At 40.1% G+C, this 19811-nt stretch overlaps 1 protein-coding gene across 7 annotated transcripts in view; it reads right to left on the bottom strand.

The window, feature by feature from the left end:
- The window catches only part of DOCK10 (dedicator of cytokinesis 10), a 247672-nt gene that overhangs the window by 22502 nt on the left and 205359 nt on the right, over nt 1-19811 (bottom strand). For 3 of the 7 annotated variants that reach the window (XM_038748916.1, XM_038748918.1, XM_038748919.1), the window contains exons 40-50: nt 19594-19718; nt 19183-19295; nt 17012-17149; nt 15431-15613; nt 14287-14397; nt 10680-10895; nt 7736-7793; nt 7316-7414; nt 4131-4237; nt 3526-3648; nt 3257-3370 (exon numbers count right to left, since the gene is read on the bottom strand). In XM_038748916.1, the coding sequence (XP_038604844.1) occupies nt 3257-3370; nt 3526-3648; nt 4131-4237; nt 7316-7414; nt 7736-7793; nt 10680-10895; nt 14287-14397; nt 15431-15613; nt 17012-17149; nt 19183-19295; nt 19594-19718 (1387 nt within the window). Of the gene's footprint in view, nt 1-1948; nt 1955-3256; nt 3371-3525; nt 3649-4130; nt 4238-7315; nt 7415-7735; nt 7794-10679; nt 10896-14286; nt 14398-15430; nt 15614-17011; nt 17150-19182; nt 19296-19593; nt 19719-19811 lie in introns of all 7 variants that reach the window. The other 4 variants (XM_038748917.1, XM_038748915.1, XM_038748920.1 and 1 more) reach the window with 3 other exon arrangements.

Raw genomic sequence — 19811 nt, 5'->3', positions numbered from 1 at the left:
ATCAGGCATTTGACAGCTGAGGAAATGGAAGCACAGAAAAGCTAAGTGATTTGCCCAAGGTCACACAGCAGACAGGTGGAGGAGGTGGGACTGGAACTCACATCCTCTGGCTCCCAGGCCAGATGCTCTTTTCCCTAAACTACGTTGCTCCTCACAGGTGGGTTGATTTTCAGTTTAAGAAATTCTAGACTCAGGGTATGGCCTTATAAGAGCAATGCAAGTTAAATATATTTTGTTTTGCGGATTCTGTGTAATTGAATTTTCTGATTAGACAACTACAAAATATCGGTAGCCTCAGAAAACAGAAGTGACTTCAGAATAATTTATTGAGTAATCTGAAAAATGGCAAAGTTATGGAAGTTTAAATGATGATACTCAAATCTTACTCTTCCTCCTCCTTTCTTCCATTCCATTTAATGATTTACAAGTATCCCTTTATTAGGTGATTTAAAAAGTCATTGTATTAAGCTTACAGTGCTCAGAACTTAGAACAGTGCCTGACACATAGTAAGCGCTTAACAAATACCATAAGAAACTTAATGAAGATGGAAAATACTGGCTTGGGGTAGAGTGATAGAATAGGTGTAGAATAGTACAAAAAAGTATACTGTTCACAAAGAAATCTGCACTAAGACAGAACACAAGTGGAAATGGAAGGAATGTTCTTTTTGGAAAATGTCTCAATGACAATAATCTACACCAAGTGAAAATTTGCTTGAAGACCTCTCCCACACTAAAAAGTCATTTAACGACAGTATGGTTGTACATATTTATTACTCTATTTATTTATTTATTTATTTATTTATTTAGTTTACTTGTACATTTCTATCCTATTTATTTTATTTTGTTGGTATATTTGGTTCTGTTCTCTGTCTCCCCCTTATAGACTGTGAGCCCACTGTTGGGTAGGGACTGTCTCTATGTGTTGCCAATTTGTACCTCCCAAGCGCTTAGTACAGTGCTCTGCACATAGTAAGCGCTCAATAAATACGATTGATTGATTGATTGATTGATTGATTGACAAAAATACTTTATTACTGATGCCAAAAATAAAAATAATCCTAATAATTAAATAAATAACAAAAATCAATGCCCCCAAAAACACATTAGGGCTAGGTTAGGGTTAGGCTTTAGGTGTAGGTTAGGGTTAGAATTTAGGTTAAAATTTGATGTTGGTTTTGGTCAACACTTGGCATGTCACTGATTTAATGTTTGATATTTAAATGCATAAAAGCTTAAACCAGGATGGTCCCTGTTGGTGCTGATTTTGTTAGAGTATCCAGATGATTTGTTACTGATTCCAAGGTTTCAGGCATTAGGCAGTTCATTTCTGCCTATCGATGCTCCCCAATTGCCACTCCATTTTGAGATGCATCTTTTGAGAGTCACATCCAGGAAAAAAAATTTTCACTCTAAAGTGTACTAAGTTGTTCCAAATAGTCATCACAACACTTCTACGTTGACTTCTGTGAGTCAACCAGACTGGAGAGTCCCGGTACTCTCAATCTCCAGGGCACAAACTGTGGGAAATGGACGGTACAAACAGGAACACTTCTGCAGATGAGTTGGGCTGCCTCATTCCTGCTAATCATCAGGGCAAAAGTTACATCACTATTGTTGCCACTTGAGGCTAAATCCTAATCCTCATATACACAAGGATATCTGTAAGTGTGTGTATGCCTGTTGCACATTTGTGTGGCAGATGAATATATTGAACATTATAAAGGAAACAAGTGTGGGTAAGGAGTTTAATGTGTGTTTGTTCAAGGGACTGGAGTAAAAAGAATTTGGTTTAAGAAACACAGGATGACCTCTAAATGAATGGCAGCAGGGTGATCTTGCATTTCACATCAAACACTGAATGGTACAAAAAATGTTAAGGTTCAGTAAAAATGCACACAGAAATGAGTGAAAAGTATTAGAGCATGCAGAGGGAGAGAGAACTTACCACAGCCTGCAATAATCAAGACCAAGAGAAGAAAAAAGCAAATGTCTACATTAAAAATCAATTAGGAAACCACATGATTCATTTTCCCATTTTTACAAATTTTGATTTTGGAGACTGAGTTTATTACAGCTGTAGGAATAGTAGCTATCTTTTTACAGACGGTGGGCATTACTATATGTTCTGTGAGGAGAGTCAGTGTTACAGGAGTACTACAATGATTCTATTGGTTTCTTTTTTTGATAAATCTCATTGATAGCACTTGTTCCCCAAGGAAAGGAATAACTCATGTCAAAACAAAAATCACTCTTTGGTGGAAGAAGGAGAGAAATCCCCAACACACCCATACGAGAAGATCCAATGGGAGTTAAGAGTGAAGTAGTGTGGCCTAGTGGATAGAGTACTGGCCTCCAGAAAAACCTGGGTTCTAATTCCAGCTCTGCCACTTGTCTACTATGCTACCCTGGGTCGCAACTTCTCTGTGACTCAGTTCCTTCATCTGTAAAATGGGGATGAAGATTGTAAGCCCCATGTGGGACATGGACCATGTCCAACCTGATTATCTTGTATCTATTCCAGAGTTTAGTACAGGGCCAGGCACATAGTAAGTGCTTAATAAATTCCATTTAAAAAAAAAAATAACAACTGGCTGGAAGTGGACTCTCAGGCAACATTCACTGTACAGCTAAGGGGAGGTAACTTAGTTTGAAAGCTTCTTGTAGGGAAGGATTGTGTCTACCTTCTGTAGTGACTCTACTTTCTGAAGTGCTTAGTACAGTGCTCTGCACACAGTAAATGCTGGAAAAATGCAATTGACTGATTGAAAAAAGGAGAATTGGGGACATTCATGAACCATACTAGTTTCCCTTCATTTTTCAGTCAATGTTCCTGGGCTTTAGATGGCCAGATCTTGCTATTCTTTTAGCTATGTTTTCTGGTTTATAGTGGAAGAAAAAGACACTTTTTATCCCATGAATACAAAGTTCAAAATATTCTAACATTCTAAACTGGATACAAGCTCTAGTGACTGCTTCCCAAATGAGGCCCAGGACTGAATATTATGGGAAAGTAATAGGAAATAGTAAGTCAAAAGCCAATAACAAGGGTAAAATAACAAACGAACTAGTACAGATAAGCTCTAGACTATGAGAAGTCTGATGCTTTGGTTTTCCAATTAAATATATAATCAAGAGAAATGCATTTTCGCCAATGGAAAGTATGAACACGGGTCTGCTGAAGGATGCCAACCTATATCAAGCTACTCTATTGAAATGGACCACTGGGTGAGTAAAGTGTTTTCTCTTCACTTACCTGCCCATAAAATGCCACCCGGTAATAACGCCCAAACAGCCGCTTCTCTGAATTCACCACTTCTGCAACCTTCAGGTAGGACCGATGGATGTCGTAGTAAAGATCGGAGAGCTTCTAGGATGAGATAAGTGAAAGCAAATATCAAGATCATGAATTGGAGGGTTCTGTTCAGCATAAGCCTGATACCAAAATGGGCAATGTGAAAGCTCAAAAATGGTCATTTCTAGAAATTTGTCGCAAGTGAAAAATCTACGTTTCGTTAAACTTACTTTGAAATCTCTTTGCTTCTCGAAGACTGCAATGATGGGTTTGTTGACATCAGCAATGAGCTCATACCTTTCAGACTTCCAAAGATACTCAACACACATGTACAGCTGCTCGACCAGGATGTTCTGTATTTCCAAACATTGGAACATCATTAAACTCAGATACTATTGATTTATGCAGGAGTCACTGCATTTGTTCTTCTTTCAATCAACCTTTTACATTTTTGGGGGGCACATAATAAAACCTCTTGACCCATAAACCATTTTAGTAGCTCACAAAAATTTTATCAGCTTTCATCACCACAGTAATAAAGCATCTAACAGTAGTGAACATCGCCAACCAGAAGAAGTATCATTCCAGAGTGCTATTTGTCTTATTTTCCAGTTCTGTTAAATTGCTTCGATTCTATCATGCAGCCTGATTTGTTTTTGAGTCTGGCTTATTTTCTATATGGTCCTTAACCAATGGGCCTGATTGAGTTTTCAGGTTTGAGGAATTAAACCATTTGACTTTTTATGGGTCTTAAAAAAACTCATTTAGTTTGAAAGCAAATTTACTTCAAAACAGTTAAATTTCGATTGCATATTTAGATCGGTTTGTGCCTGACCTCGTTGTATGGGGTATCCTGCATTCCTGAATCTTCCTTCATTGCTCCTTCTTCTTTAATGTTTGGGGTAATGCTCAGAAAAGCAGGCCAGCCCATGGAGAATAAACCTTGGAAAAACAGATACAAGTAAATCGATTAGTAATTCCTGAAAATCCTGCTCAAAGGTCTTTTATCACACTGTTATTTGAGTGATGATTTATCAAAGCTTAAGGTAGTGTTTTTGTGGTGCACTGCTTCTGTAGGTTGCTTATTGCAGGTATGCCAAAGTTTAAGTTTAATAAACTTAAGTCTGAAATTGCTCAGACTCGATCTGGTTAGCGGTAGTTTGATTTTCATAAACTCCTTATAATGTACATATATACATACCCCCACAAATATAAAGAGGTTAATAACAAAGAGTCTTCTATTTCAATAAATGTTTTTTCTTTGTGAAGAAAAGGATGAAAGTATTTAATGTTTAATGAAGAATGACTTCATGATTACAGTGTACTGTGTTCTCAGAATTGCTCAAATTTATGCTTTATTTTGTCAACAACTGTATCTTTCTTTAGGCTGTAAAGGGCTTACAGCTCTTTTTCTCTTTTTTGTAAATCTCGTTTTCTTAAGCAGCATATTGATTATTGATAAAGAGGAAGGACAGCTGGAAAATGATTTATTTGATTTTTTTGCTAATTTGTACCATGGCTCAGTGGAAAGAGCACTGGCTTTGGAGTCAGAGGTCATGGGTTCAAATCCCGACTCCGCCACTTGTCAGCTGTGTGACTTGGGGCAAGTCACTTCACTTCTCTGTACCTCAGTTACCTCATCGGTAAAATGGGGATTAAAGACTGTGAGCCCCCCATGGGACAACCTGATCACCTTGTAACCTCCCCAGCGCTTAGAACAGTGCTTTGCACAGAGTAAGCACTTAATAAATGCTATTATTATTATTGTATGGCAATAATAATAATGTATAAATAATAAGATACATAACTATTGTGGCCAGAAAGAGCAGGAGGCTGGAAATCAGAAGCTTCTCGAGTTGCCTGCTGTGTGACCCTGGGCAAGTTATTTAACTTATCTGTGCCTGTTTCCTCATATGTAAAAATGGGGGTTAAATATCTCTTCTCCTTCCCCTTCTGACTCTCAGGCCCCTGTAGGATGGGAACTGTCTCCCACCTGCTTGTGTTGTAACCTACCCCATTGTGGTATAGCAGCGTGACCTATTGGAAACAGCACAGGCCTGAGAGTCAGAGGACCTGAATTCTAATCCCAGCTCCTCCACCTGCCTGTTATATGACCTTGGACAAGTCACTTAACTTCTCTGGGCCTCAGTTACCACATCTGTAACACAGGGGGATTATGACCATGAGCCCTACATGAGATTCATTCATTCAATCGTATTTGTTGAGCGCTCATCTGTGTGCAGAGCACTGTACTAAGCTCTTGGAAAGTACAAGTTTGCTTGGGAGATAAGACACTGAGTCCAACCCAATTATCTTCCATCTACTCCAGTACTTAGTAGAGTGCTTGGCACATAGGAAGCACTTAACAAATACCATTAACAAATGTTATTATTATCATGACTATTATAACTAATAATAATAATGGCATTTATTAAGTGCTTACTATATGCAAAGCACTGTTCTAAGTGCTGGGGAGGTTACAAGGTGATCAGGTTGTCCCACGTGGGGCTCACAGTTTTAATCCCCATTTTACAGATGAGGTAACTGAGGCACAGAGAAGTTAAGTGACTTGCCCAAAGTCACACAGCTGACAAGTGGCGGAGCTGGGATTTGAACCCATGACCTCTGACTCCAAAGCCCATGCTCTTTCCACTATGCCACACTGCACACTTAGTACATATGTACCTAGACACTGACATTGGGGATGGCCTCAAACAAGCGTCCTGACTTTCCTGAATTTAGACCTCTGAGCTGTTTAATTTTAATTTTTTTAAATGTTATTTCTTAAGTGTTTACTGCATGTGTCAGGCACTGTACTAGGTACTGGGGATAGATAAAAGGTAACAAGGTTGGAAACAATCCATGTCCCACATGGGGCTCACACAGGCTTAAATCCCTTTTTTTACAGATGAGGTAACTGAGGCACGGGGAAGTAAAATGACTTATCAAGTGTCACATATCAGAAAAATGGCAGAGCTGGGATTAGAACCTAAATCCTTCTGTCTTCCAGGCTTATGCTCTATCCATTGTGGTGGTGCAGTTACCATCAGATTTGCAAGGGCATTTGAGGTACATGGGTGAAACATTCAATGCAGGTAAAAGACCATTGTCACTTTGGCACTTTCAGAATAATAGATTGGTCATCCCTGAAATTTCATTCCAAACCCCAACACTGTAAACTTTAAATACCACATCCATAAATTGCCTTTCATCACTCACACATTTACAAGGCTGATAGTTGAAAATGAAAAACCAAGACAGAATTGTCAACCATATTACAGACTATAAACTTTGATGAGAACAAGGTTTTACAAGCAAAAGCTAAGCCACGTTAACTGTAGTTTAATTTGTCCATAAACTCCTTATAGGAAATGCTATGAATTTACTGTAATAGCATATTTTTATTCAAGTACGGTTTATGTGGAATTTATCACTGGGGGAACATGTTTTGCCCAGTCCAATTCTTACTCCAATTTTAGTTGTAAAAGAAAACTTTCAAATTAAAAAAAATTTAGATCATAGTTTCGGTTTACAGTCCAATCTTTCCTCATTATGTTTTATGAAAAAGAAACTGGATTTTTTGTTCCACTAAGACTGACCCAAAACAATGCTGTATATAATAATCCAATGTACACTTGACTTTTAGCCCATCTGATTCTACACGGAGAGAATTGATGATACATGAAAAAAAAAATCGCAAGAGCAATTTCAAATCACCCATTAATTTCTGGGTGAAAAGTCCCAGTGGAGTCCCATGAGATGTCAGCATGCAGATTAACAGCACTGACATTAGCCCATCATGGTTCAATTTGTTGAGGATGTTTAAAAATAACAGCAAGATAAACTTCAAAAATCTACAAAGGCTCTGAGCTGTAGGAATTTTCTAGGCTCATGCACGAAGTCATCTATGATTCGACTTTGGAAAACTATTCAACGGACACATTAAAGACTTAAGAAGTAACTCAATTTCCTAAGAAGGGTTATTTGAATCCCCCAAACAGCCATGGTTAGAACACTCACTTCCTCCATTGTGAGTTGTTAGTAACTGATTGCTATCACAGATGTGAGCATCTTCCAGGAACACAGTTGATGTGCAAATCTTTTCCATTTTCCAGTAACCTATGGCAGTGCAAGATGATGTTAAGATACTACTATTGATATGTGTTAATTCATGCATATTAAACACTAAAATCGCTAATAAAATAAGCATTCTCTTTTAGCACTAAGAAGCTTATCATTCAATTAGACTTGATATACAATGAATATGGTTATTCATTATTTATTAGTTATGTTTTCATTTAAAATATTTTTACAAGTTAAAGCGGTTAGAAGATAACTGAAAAATTTAAATGTGGTCTATAAGAAGTGGAGCAATTTAAAATGTGATAGATCATCATATTCAAGTATAGTTAATGCTTTATCATTATAATTTTATCTTACCCTTTCTTTTCAGGTATTCTGCAATGAGGGCAGCTATATGGATATAACACATAGCAGCCTATGAGAAAAAAGAAAAAAGTTAAATAGGACATTCTCACTCATTTTGCCTAGTAAAGTTATTATCTTTCAATATCAGAAAAAGAGAAGCATTTAGGTTGACAGTTCATTTTGTTTAGCTCCATTTTTAAGATGAAACTAACATATTCTCTATTAGATTGCAAAGATTCAGGACAAAAACTAAGAATGCATATTTTGGCAGAAAGAAAAATTTTCCGCTTCTCATGCCAGAAGTATGATTGAATCGTAATGTTGGATTGAAATGGATTGAAATTCTTTCACAGCTAGCTCACTATGCATCTCTAGAACAGTTTTCTTTACCACTAGATTGTAAGTTCCATTAGGGATCATGTCTACCAACTCTATTATATTGCACTCTCCCACAGTATAGCGCTCTGCACACAGTAGCACTCAATAAATACCAGTGTCTGTCTTTGGTTTTCAAAGGATAAATAAATAATAAATAATAATGGTATTTGTTAAGCACTTATTTTGTGCAAAGCACTGTTCTAAGCGCTGGATTGGAAACAAGATAATCAGGTTGTCCCACGTGGGGCTAACAGTCTTAATACCCATTCTACAGATGAGGGAACTGAAGCACAGAGAAATTAAGTGACTTGCCCAAAGTAACACAGCTGATAAGTGGCAGAGCTAGGATTAGAACCCATGACTTCTGACTCACAAGCCCAGGCTCTTGCTACTTATGTTTAGAGTCTTCATATCCAAGACTGAACTCCTTATCTTCCCTCCCAAACCCTGCCCTCTCCCTGGCTTTCCCATCACTGTTGACGGCACTACCATGCTTCCCGTCTCACAAGCCTGCAAACTTGGTGTCATTCTCGACTCCGCTCTCTCGTTCACCCCTCACATCCAATCCATCACCAAAACCTGCCGGTCTCACCTCCGCATCATTGCCAAGATCCGCCCTTTCCTCTCCATCCAAACCTCTACCCTGCTCGTTCAATCTCTCATCCTAACCCGACTGGATTACTGCATCAGCCTCCTCTCCGATCTCCTATCCTCCTGTCTCTCCCCACTTCAATCCATACTTCACGCCGCTGCCCAGATAGTCTCTGTGCAGAAATGCTCTGGGCATGTTACTCCCTTCCTCAAAAATCTCCAGTGGCTACCAGTCAACCTACACATCAGGCAAAAACTCCTCACCCTCGGCTTCAAGGCTGTCCGTCACCTCGCCCCCTCCTACCTCACCTCCCTTCCCTTCTTCTACAGCCCAGCCCGCACCCTCCGCTCTCTGCCACTAACCTCCTCACTGTGCCTCGTTCTCGCCCGTCCCGCCATCGACCCCCGGCCCACGTCCTCCCCCTGGCCTGGAATGCCCTCCCTCCACACATCCGCCAAGCTAGCTCTCTTTCTCCCTTCAAAGCCCTACTGAGAGCTCACCTCTTCCAGGAGGCCTTCCCATACTGAGCCCCCTCCTTCCTCTGCCCCTCTTCCCCCTCCCCATCCCCCCGTCTTACCTCCTTCCCCTCCCCACGGCACCTGTATATATGTTTGTACATATTTATTACTCTATTATGTATTTATTTATTTAATTTGTACATATTTATTCTATTTATTTTATTTTGTTAATATGTTTTGCTTTGTTCTCTCTCTCCCCCTTCTAGACTGTGAGCCCGCTGTTGGGTAGGGACTGTCTCTATATGTTGCCAACTTGTACTTCCCAATCACTTAGTACAGTGTTCTGCACACAGTAAGCGTTCAATAAATACGACTGATGGATGGATTGATTGATTATCCATGATTAAAGTATGCCTTAAAGGACCAATCTGGAACTGCGATTCTCCTCCTCAATTTGTAACCTAGATATATTCGTTGCTGCGTTAATTTGTCTGATACAAACATGTCTCTATTTTTTAACCTTACCTTTTGATATTCTAAGCTTCACAATGCCTTTGTTCAAGGAGAGCTCATGACCTCTCATGACTGCTTTCTGCCAGACTGGTCCATCTGTTGTACTGGAGTCTCAGTCGACCCTTGCTATGTCATATTGTTTGCGACTGTGCTACAAAATGTCTTTTAGTATTTAGTTCTGCCCTTCCTGCCTGCAGGGATCGGTCAGTCAGTCGTATTTATTGAGCTCTCACTGTGTGGAGAGCACTGTACTAAGTGCCTGGGAGAGTACAATACAACATAATGAAAGTCAACCAAGCCCAACAAGGTTCTGGTTATTTTCTTGGTGCATCCTGGTATTATGCCTCTGTCTGGAACCAGAGGCAAGTCCGTAAAGACAGATTTGTATCCTTTTGAGCCCAGCTGTGGAACTGGATTACATAACAGGAATTCCTTGAAAACCAGATGGTACTGCACAATTGCCCTTTTTTTCTGATGAACAAATTACGGTTTAAAAAAGTATAGCCGCCTCGCCTTTCAATCCAGTTATCACAGAACTTCACTAGAAAACACATAGATTAATTCACACGACTTCAAAGAGGAATGATCCCCTGCTGCCTATCTAAAATTGGCAGGAATGCATGGAGCGTCTTCACTCTACCATAAAGGTCGTGAAAGTGTTCCAGGGAGAGCACTGGGGTGAGGGGGGATATTTTTCTTTGTCCTCCAACATGGTTATTCTTCTACAACCACCAGTGGCTTAAACATGTGTTACATCTTTTAGTGCTATTAGTCCCCGAATGCTGCACTCGAATATAATTTCAGGAGGCTGCAATGATTAATGATATTTTATACTACAAACCTGGAGTGTCTCGTGACTAGTACCTTTAAAATTTAATGCAAACCACACGCAAAGTAGCTCAGTCAATTTAAGGGAAACCATTCTGAAACTTTATGAGAAGTACTCTGCATCTTATCAACCATTTTTAATAGGAAAGGTACACGGGGAGCAAACAACAAAGCTCTTGGAAATCACCTCAGATAAATCTCCATTTCTTGCATGTATCTTGGCCATACTTTCAAGCCATGTCCGTCGGAGTTCAGGGGTGCTTGCGTAGGAATTTGCAAGGCTGTACTGGAGGTCCACCAGCATCTCTGGATCTTTCTCGTGTTCTTTCATCTGAGCCGTGGCCATCAGAACTGTCCTTATGCGTTTCGTTAGGTCCTTCACCTCGGCTGGGAAATTATTACTCTTGGGGAAAAGAAAAAAGCATTGGGTCAGTGGAAAGTCTCTAAAAACTGGTTCAATATCTGCTACTAGTTATCGAGAAGCAGCATAGCGCAGTGGATAGAGCACGGGTCCGAGAGTCAGAGGTCATGGGTTCTAATCCCGTTCCGTCCCTTGTCCGTTGTGTGATGTTGGACAAGCCACTTCACTACTCTGTGCCTCAGTTACCTCATCTGCAAAATGGGGATTGAGACTGTGAGCCCCACGTGGGACAGGGACAGTGTCCTACCTGATTTGCTTTTATCCACCCCAGTGCTTAGTACAGTGCCTGGTGCATAGTAAGTGCTTAACAAATACCATAATAATAATTGTTATTATTACTAAAATATATCGATTGAGCTCCCCTCAGACCATTGGAGTTATTAGAGAAGCAGCATGGCTCAGTGGAAAGAACACAGGCTTTGGAGTCAGAGGTCATGGGTTCAAATCCCGACTCTGCCAACTGTCCGCTGTGTGACTTTGGGCAAGTCACTTAACTTCTCTGTGCCTCAGTTCCCTCATCTGTAAAATGGGGATTAAGACTGTGAGCCCCAGGTGGGACAACCTGATCACCGATGTATCCCCCCAGCGCTTGGAACAGTGCTTTGCACATAGTAAGCACTTAACAAATACCATTATTATTATTATTATTATGGGTTGGACACAATGGTGCAATAATTTGCACTTGGGTCTATGACATTTGGGGCTTTGGTATTTGTCCCATCCTCAACCTCCATCATTTATGTACATATCTAGAAATCGTATATTATAAATTATTTATTTATATTAAATAATAGATTGTGAACTCATTGTGGATAGGGAACACGTCTACCAACGCTGCTGTACTGTACTCTCCCAAGCACTTAGTACAGTACTCTTCACACATTGAGCATTCAATAAACACTACTGACTGATAATTTGATTCTGAAAAACTTTAGTACTTATTAACAGTATAACTTTCTTCATGTGTTTTGACTCATGGAGTCATTCTCGCAATAGGCAAATCTATCCCAGGGCTTAGCCTAGTGATTGACCTGTAGTAAGGGCTACTAAATACCTGCACTATTATTAGTAATCAAATTCACTCATTCAATTGTATTCATTGAGTGCTTACTGTGTGCAGAGCACTGTACTAAGTGCTTGGAAAGTACAATTAGGTAACAGAGACAATCCCTACCCAACAACGAGCTCACAGTCTAGAAGGGGGGAGATAGACAACAAAACAAAAGAAAACAAGTAGAGAGGCATCAATAGCATCAATATAAATGAATAGAATTATAGATACATGTACACATTATTAATAAAAATAGAATAATAAATATATACATATTTACATATGTAAATATATAAATATACATAAACCTATACGTATACATAAACATATGCACATGTAATATGTACATATAACACACACACATATATATATATATACATATATACACAATCAAATCAGTGACTCTATTGTAAAAGTAGATGAGTGAGAGATGTGCTCATTAATTAATGGAAGAAAATAAAATGAAAGAAAGAAACAGGGAGGGACCAGAAATGACCATATCATGAGTGGGTCATCATCATCATCATCATCGTCATCATCATTAATCGTATTTATTGAGCGCTTACTGTGTGCAGAGCACTGTACTAAGCGCTTGGGAAGTACAAGTTGGCAACATATAGAGACAGTCCCTACCCAACAGTGGGCTCACAGTCTAAAAGGGGGAGACAGAGAACAAAACCAAGCATACTAACAAAATAAAATAAATAGAATAGATATATGCAAGTTAAATATATACATATTTACATATGCAAATATATAAATATACATAAACATATACATACACATAAACATATGTACATGTAATATGTACATATAATACACACACATATATATATGCACAATCAAATCAGTGACTCTATTGTAAAAGTAGATGAGTGAGAGATGTGCTCATTAATTAATGAAAGAAAATAAAATGAACGAAAGGAACAGGGAGGGACCAGAAATGACCATATCATGAGCGGGTCATTACTGTGGCCACACAGAAGGGTTTGTGAATGTTTCTCAGGATGGACAACCTGGGAGAAGAGAACAGAGGCTGGAGCATAATTAAGGGGTCTAACATTGATTTTTCTCTTCCCAAGTCCCGCAGCTCCCTCTAAGTTTTAAACTCTCCTGGTGTTTGGGTGAGAAGGGACACAACAGGGTGCTGGGAATTGAGTTGGAAACAGGGTTGGGAATGAGGCCAAGAGTAAGAAAGCATCTAAAGACTAGCTGAAGGTAGATGGGGAATGGAATCCATCAAATTCAAGGCTGGGCTTAGGAGGTGGAGTTGTCATTCAAAATTAGTTCATGTCGTGTCCTAGTGGAAAGAGCTCGGGCAGGGGAGTCAGAAGACATGGGTTCTAATCCCTGCTCAGCCACTTGTTTGCCCTGTGACCTTGGGCATTTAAGTTCTCTGTGCCTCAATTTCCTCATTTGGGGATTAAATCCTACTCCCTCTTACTTAGACTATGAGCACCAGGAGAAGCAGCGTGGCTCAGTGGAAAGAGCCGGGGCTGGGAAGCCAGAGGTCATGGGTTCTAATCCCGGCTCCGCCACTTGTCAGCTGTGTGACCTTGGGCAAGTCACTTAACTTCTCTGGGCCTCAGTTACCTCATCTGTAAAATGGGGATGAAGACTGTGAGCCCCACGTGGGACAACCTGATTACCTGTGAGAACAGTGCTTGGCACATAGTAAGCGCTTAACAAATACCAACATTATTATTATTATTCTTATGTAGGACAGGGACTGTATCTGACCTGATTATTGCCGACTTGTACTTCCCAAGTGCTTAGTACAGTGCTCTGCACACAGTAAGTGCTCAATAAATACAATTGATTGATTGATTGATTATTTAGTATCTACTCCAGCGCTTGACACATAGTAAGAGCTTAACAAATACCACCATTATTATATTCCAGTTTTCTCAGAAAGCAGTTTGAATATTTTGTCAGGGAATTTGGATTAATTTATTCAGTTGTGGTGCTCACACATTTATCTCTGCTATCAATGACAGCTCTTAGGGTTTAATCATTTCAGGGCCAGATATTTACCTAATTAATGTGCTTGACTCCCCTGGCAATTTTGAAAGTACTATCAAAGTTTCTCATTAAAGAAAATCACAGCACAGAATCATTCCTTTTAAAAGCATCCAAATGTATAATTTGGTAAGAAATAACATTATTACCCAGATAATACTTAAATTTCTTCTTCCACATTTAACTTTATTGCTTTTTACTTTCCCGAGTTCTCCGTCTAGTTATTCTGCAAAGGAAGTACTTGAAAAATACAATTGACCTATCAACTACTCTGATTAGAAGCTGACAAAAAAATTTTCTTACTTTCATTTGTTTGTCTCCATTAGCAAAGTTATTGGTAATTGCAAGGGAATGCTGAAACCGAGATCCTCCAATTCCTGCATCAGCAATCAGCTGACTTACAGCCTTGATGAGCTAGAACCAAAGAGAGCAGCAGGATAGGTCAGTCAGGAAACAGAACTTTAAAAAATCCATAGGGTTGGGTGGATATAAATGAATATCCTCTACAAGATCAATCATGACCATTGCTTCAAACTGTTACTTTAGACTGTAAACTTGTTGTGGGTAGGGAATGTGTCTTCCAATTCTGTTATATTGTACTGTCCAAGAGCTTAGTGCAGTGCTCTGCACACAGTAACCATTCAATAAATACGACTGATTAGAGTACCATCTATTAATAAGAACAATGGAGAATCATCTTATTTATTTTTATGATACTAAACCGAGCATATTTCCTTATTTGAGAAACTCTTCCTACAGCACACTCAGGTCTGCCAGAATGTACATTTTCACTTGGTGTTTTGGCTAAAACCTTTGGGCCAGAACATTTGTTTGACACCATGCATCCGTTTGGCTAGAGGAGGCTGTGATAACAGAAACGATCGTTTGTGTTCATTCATTCATTCATTCAATCGTATTTATTGAGCGCTTACTGTGTGCAGAGCACTGTACTAAGTGCTTGGGAAGTACAAGTTGGCAACATATAGAGACGGTCCCTACCCAACAGCGGGCTCACAGTCTAGAGGGACTCACAGTCTAGAGGGGTCTTCGGATGTTTATAGCTTACCATGTTCCCTCAACACAAAATTTGTGAGAAGGCAACCCCATTTTTTTAGGAAAACTGGGTGTATCAGCCAGAGACAACAAAGGGATTGCTCCTTGATTAACAGAGGGCCCATGTTGCTGGGGATAAGGGGTGGCCAAAGATGACGAAGGAGTAAGGACCAGGGATTCAGGGGCCCTATAAGCCCATTTCAGAGCAGCACACCTCTCAACCCCTCGGCCCAGGAGGGGTTCCTCCATGTCCCCCCATGTCCAGGGTCTTCAGCCTGACCTGATCGCACTGGTTCCCCCATGTCCAGGGTCTTCTGCTCATCCATCTGGAATGCCAGGATTCAGACAGAGATGAGCTAATTCAATGGCGGCGCTCATCCTCGACCTCACTTACCTGCAAGTGGGACCTGACTATTGATTTCTGCTTGTTAAATTCGAAGTTCTTCCTCATAAAAAAATACAGGAGGGCTGAAGCTTCCGTCTGAGTGGACCGTGATCTGTGGTTGCAGCACTTTAGGACTTCGTAGCAGAATGACCCGCAGAGGTCGGCCTGTCCTTGGAAGAAGGCTGAAGGAAACTGGAAATAAAAACATGAACCCGCTGAGCAGGGGCTTAAAACCCTTGAGTATAAAGTCTGTCTCTAGGAGGTTTTTTTCTTTTTTTAAATTTTCTCTCAATGGTTACTTAGATATGAGCCCTGTGAGGGATATGGACTGTGCCTGACCTGATCTTACAACTACCCTAGTGCTTGGCACATAGTAAATCTTTAACAAATGGCACAATTATTATTATCATTTCTTACTCCATGAATTACGCCAGCTCAAATGCATTATATTAACCATTTAAAATTATACTAACAATTCCTTTCCTCTATAGAATTATACTCTATCAATATAGCCATAGTATAATGATCGAACATAAGATTGTGAGTCCCTCCACTAGACTGTATGCTCCTTGTGGGCAGGGAACATGTCTATGAACTCTGTTGTTTTGTGGTCTCCCAAGAGTTTAGTTTGGTGTTCTGTGCACCGTAAGCACTCAATAAATACCACTGATTGATTGACTGAGCAAAATAAAATCCCCCTTGCTTCACCAATCAGCAATCTATTGGTCCTGGAATTCATTAATCTTTTATGCAACATAGTGTGCCTGTTTCAAAGGGTACCCACTAACTAAAGTTTGAAGATAGTAAGTTAACAACAAAATAAAGGATAACACTTTTTCTTAAGGGGTTAGTAAACACAGAATGTACTACCGCAGGAAACTGTGAAGCCTGAAAATATCAGTAGGATCAAAAGGGGTTTGGAGAAACTCATGAACAACAAGTCCATAATGGGCTACTAGGAAGGAAATCAGGAATGTAGATGAGAGAATATCTGTTACCTTTAGAATTAACAACCAGGATGGTAAACATCATAGGATTCATCTAAGCATCCTGTTGCTAAAATGGAACACTTACTGGACTCAGTGATGGAATTTCTTATATGATTTCAACTATAGGTTTTGAATCTATAAATGGCTTTGTCATGTCTGTGGCTATGTAACTTTTCTGTTTAATTCAAAAAAAAAAGGGGGAATTATGGATGTGAAATATAATCCCATGACACTTTTTACACTGGCAGTGTGTTCAAAAGGTACTAATTGATAGACAGGTGTTATCCATATTCTGTATATAAGCAACTACAAAGACACACTTTGGGACAATTACTGAAACTATGGGGCTATCTTCCAAAGAAACCAAGACAAATTTAATCATTTTTTAAAACAGCCCAATATTTGGACTTGAAAAACTAAGATGTTTCTATCCCCCTTACTAGAGTAAGCTCTCTGTGAGCAAGGACCATGACTATTGAACTCTATTGCATTGTACTCTCCCAAGAGCTTAGTTCAGTGCTCTGCACACAGTCAATATATACCACTGACTGACTGATGTGTCATATGTGGAATTTTCAGTTTGAACAAGAAGTATTCTTACCTTGCCTACAAACAACCGCAAGGCTGCAAAAACATGCTTCAGGGCTACCGATGACTGATTGACTTGTAAAAACAGCAAGTAAGTGTCAAAGACCCTTTTTAACGATGGATTCTGATGATCAGAATGCTGAAGTTGTCTCTGAAAAGATAAAGGTAAAACAGTGGTATCAGGATCAACAAGATTTATGAAGCACCCGCAGTAAGTAGAGCATGGTGTTAGATACTTTGGAAACTGGCTAAAGAATCAAAAGACACAATCCCCACCGTCAAAGAGTTTACATTCTACTGGGACTAGCAGAAGACAAAAATCGGTAAATATGTTGTACCTGAGAGTAAGATGGCATATGTAGTTAACAAAAATGAATAAGTAACTACTCCAGTACTGAGGTGACTAGAGAGATGGAATGCCTGGAATGGTGTGGGATTCAAAACAAAAATGCTTGGAAAAACTAAAATAAACAATGGAATTTAAAGAAGATCTCCCCACACTATCTTAAAATACCGAGGGAATGCTTTCCTCCACAGAATGGTTTTGTGGCTATTGAAGTTTCTCTTGTCATTGGGGGTGTTAACTTTTCTATTTGAGGGCACGAGCAAACTTAGAGGGAATATAGAGTGAGGGCACTGTGGGTGGGACTTTGGAAAGCGGGGTATGAAAGGAGGAGGAAAAGAAGGGTTGGAAAGAGAAAGGAAAGAGAAAAAGGAGAAAAAAAAAGGATGGGAGAGAGGCAAGGAAAGTGAAGGAGGTGGAGAGGAGCAGCAAGAAGGCAATAATAGAGAAGGAGAAGCTAGAGAGGGAGAGGAGAAATGGAATAGAGATGGAGAGAAAAGGGAAAGAGGGGGAAGTACCACCTCTTCTTCCTCCATCACCCATCAGTAACTGCCCTTCTTGAACTGATCCAGTACTGGAAAAGAAGGGTTGGAAAGAGAAAGGAAAGAGAAAAAGGAGAAAAGAAAAGGATGGGAGAGAGGCAAGGAAAGTGAAGGAGGTGGAGAGGAGCAGCAAGAAGGCAATAATAGAGAAGGAGAAGCTAGAGAGGGAGAGGAGAAATGGAATAGAGATGGAGAGAAAAGGGAAAGAGGGGGAAGTAGCACCTCTTCTTCCTCCACCACCCATCAGTAATTGCCCTTCTTGAACTGATCCAGACGGGCCGCGATTTGAGCAGTGATAGCAACAGCTCCATCAGAAACAGCATCACCCAGTCTGTCTGAGCAGCTATGGGAGAAGGGAGTGAACAACTCATTTCCACTGGGGCCCAGAGCTGGGGGCAACAAGAACTGCAAGCCCAGTCTCAGAGATCTGTTATAGTAATAATAACGGTGGTATTTTTTAAGTGCTTATTATATGTGCTTGCCCCTGAACCATGGGACAACCTGATCACCTTGTAACCTCCCCCCCAGCACTTAGAACAGTGCCTTGCACATAGTAAGTGCTTAACAAATGCCATCATTATTATTATTATATGAGAAGAACAGTACTAAATCCAGGGGTAGATACAATATCACCAGGTCACACATGGTGCTCACACTCAATGTCGGGGAAAGAACAGGAAGTGAATCCACATTTTGCAGATGAGGTAACTGAGGCTCAGAGAAGACACATAGCAGGTAAGTGGAGGATTTGGGATTAGAACCCATGTCTTCTGACCCTCAGGCCCATGCTCTTTCCACTAGGCCACGCTGCTAGTAACAAAAATAATAATAATAATAATTGTGGTATTTGTGAAGTGCTTACTATGTACCAGGCACTGTACTAAACACTGGGGCAGATACAAGCTAATCAGGTTGGATGCTGTTCATGTCCACATGGAGGAGTCACAGTCTTAATCCCCATTTTACAGTTGAGGTGTGGCCCAGAGGAGTTAAGTGACTTGCCCAAGGTCACACAGCAGACAAGTGGCTGAGCTGAGATTAGAACCCAGGGCTCCCAGGTCTGTGCGTTATCCACTAGGTCTGTAGGGACTGGAGCTGGGCCAAGCTTTCCTTTCTTGCTCCTAGGTGGTAAGAAATAGCTCCTTAGGGTGGAAGCGGGCGAGCTTTGGCTGCTTGCCCTGACTAGAAAGTAGTTGAGGGGAAGCCAGGGGCTTCTCCCTTGAGACTGATGGGGACAGTAGACTTTGGGAGTTGGGACCCCTACATACATGCCCCCGATTGGATTTCTACCAGACTTACCTGGTGTAACTGAGTGTAGAGACACAGTAGGTCCAGAACGGTGAGACAAACCTCTGTGGCAATATTGGCCTCAATATCTACATGGTGCACAATGTCTATTTCATTGGAATTGCCTATAGAAATAAAAGGTGAAACATTCATAAAGGCGTTAAGATACTTCCCTTTGCATTCAACATATTCAGCGATATCTATCCACCAACCTATTTATCTGTAGAAGGAATCATTGGTTTCAGTTTGAGTAAATGAAGGAATTTCAACAAAGTTCCAAGACCAAAATGATGCAGTATGATGTTCTCAACAAACCCACCACTGATATTCTAGATATTCTAAACAGCCCAAAGTATTTTATTTCTTTCAAAAGACTAGGGAAAAGTTAGGCAAATTCAGCAACATTATTTTTCATTTACTTACTGGTCATGGTGCTATCTAACATCTGTAAGAGCTTGGGGTTAGAGAGTGCATTTTTGCTACGAATTATAGGTAATGTTTGAGATCTGTGGTGCTTATGTCCCTCGTGACTGGCAGTAGAATGCATCCTGAAAATAAACAAAACAAAGTGATTTCAGTAATATCCGAATCTTAGAACATGAATTTTCCAAATACTTTTTACCTGCTGTAAGAGGCTGGTT

The sequence above is a fragment of the Tachyglossus aculeatus genome, chromosome 7, assembly GCF_015852505.1.
Source record: "Tachyglossus aculeatus isolate mTacAcu1 chromosome 7, mTacAcu1.pri, whole genome shotgun sequence".
NCBI classification, from domain to species: domain Eukaryota; kingdom Metazoa; phylum Chordata; class Mammalia; order Monotremata; family Tachyglossidae; genus Tachyglossus; species Tachyglossus aculeatus.
This window is presented reverse-complemented; position numbering and strand designations above follow the sequence as displayed.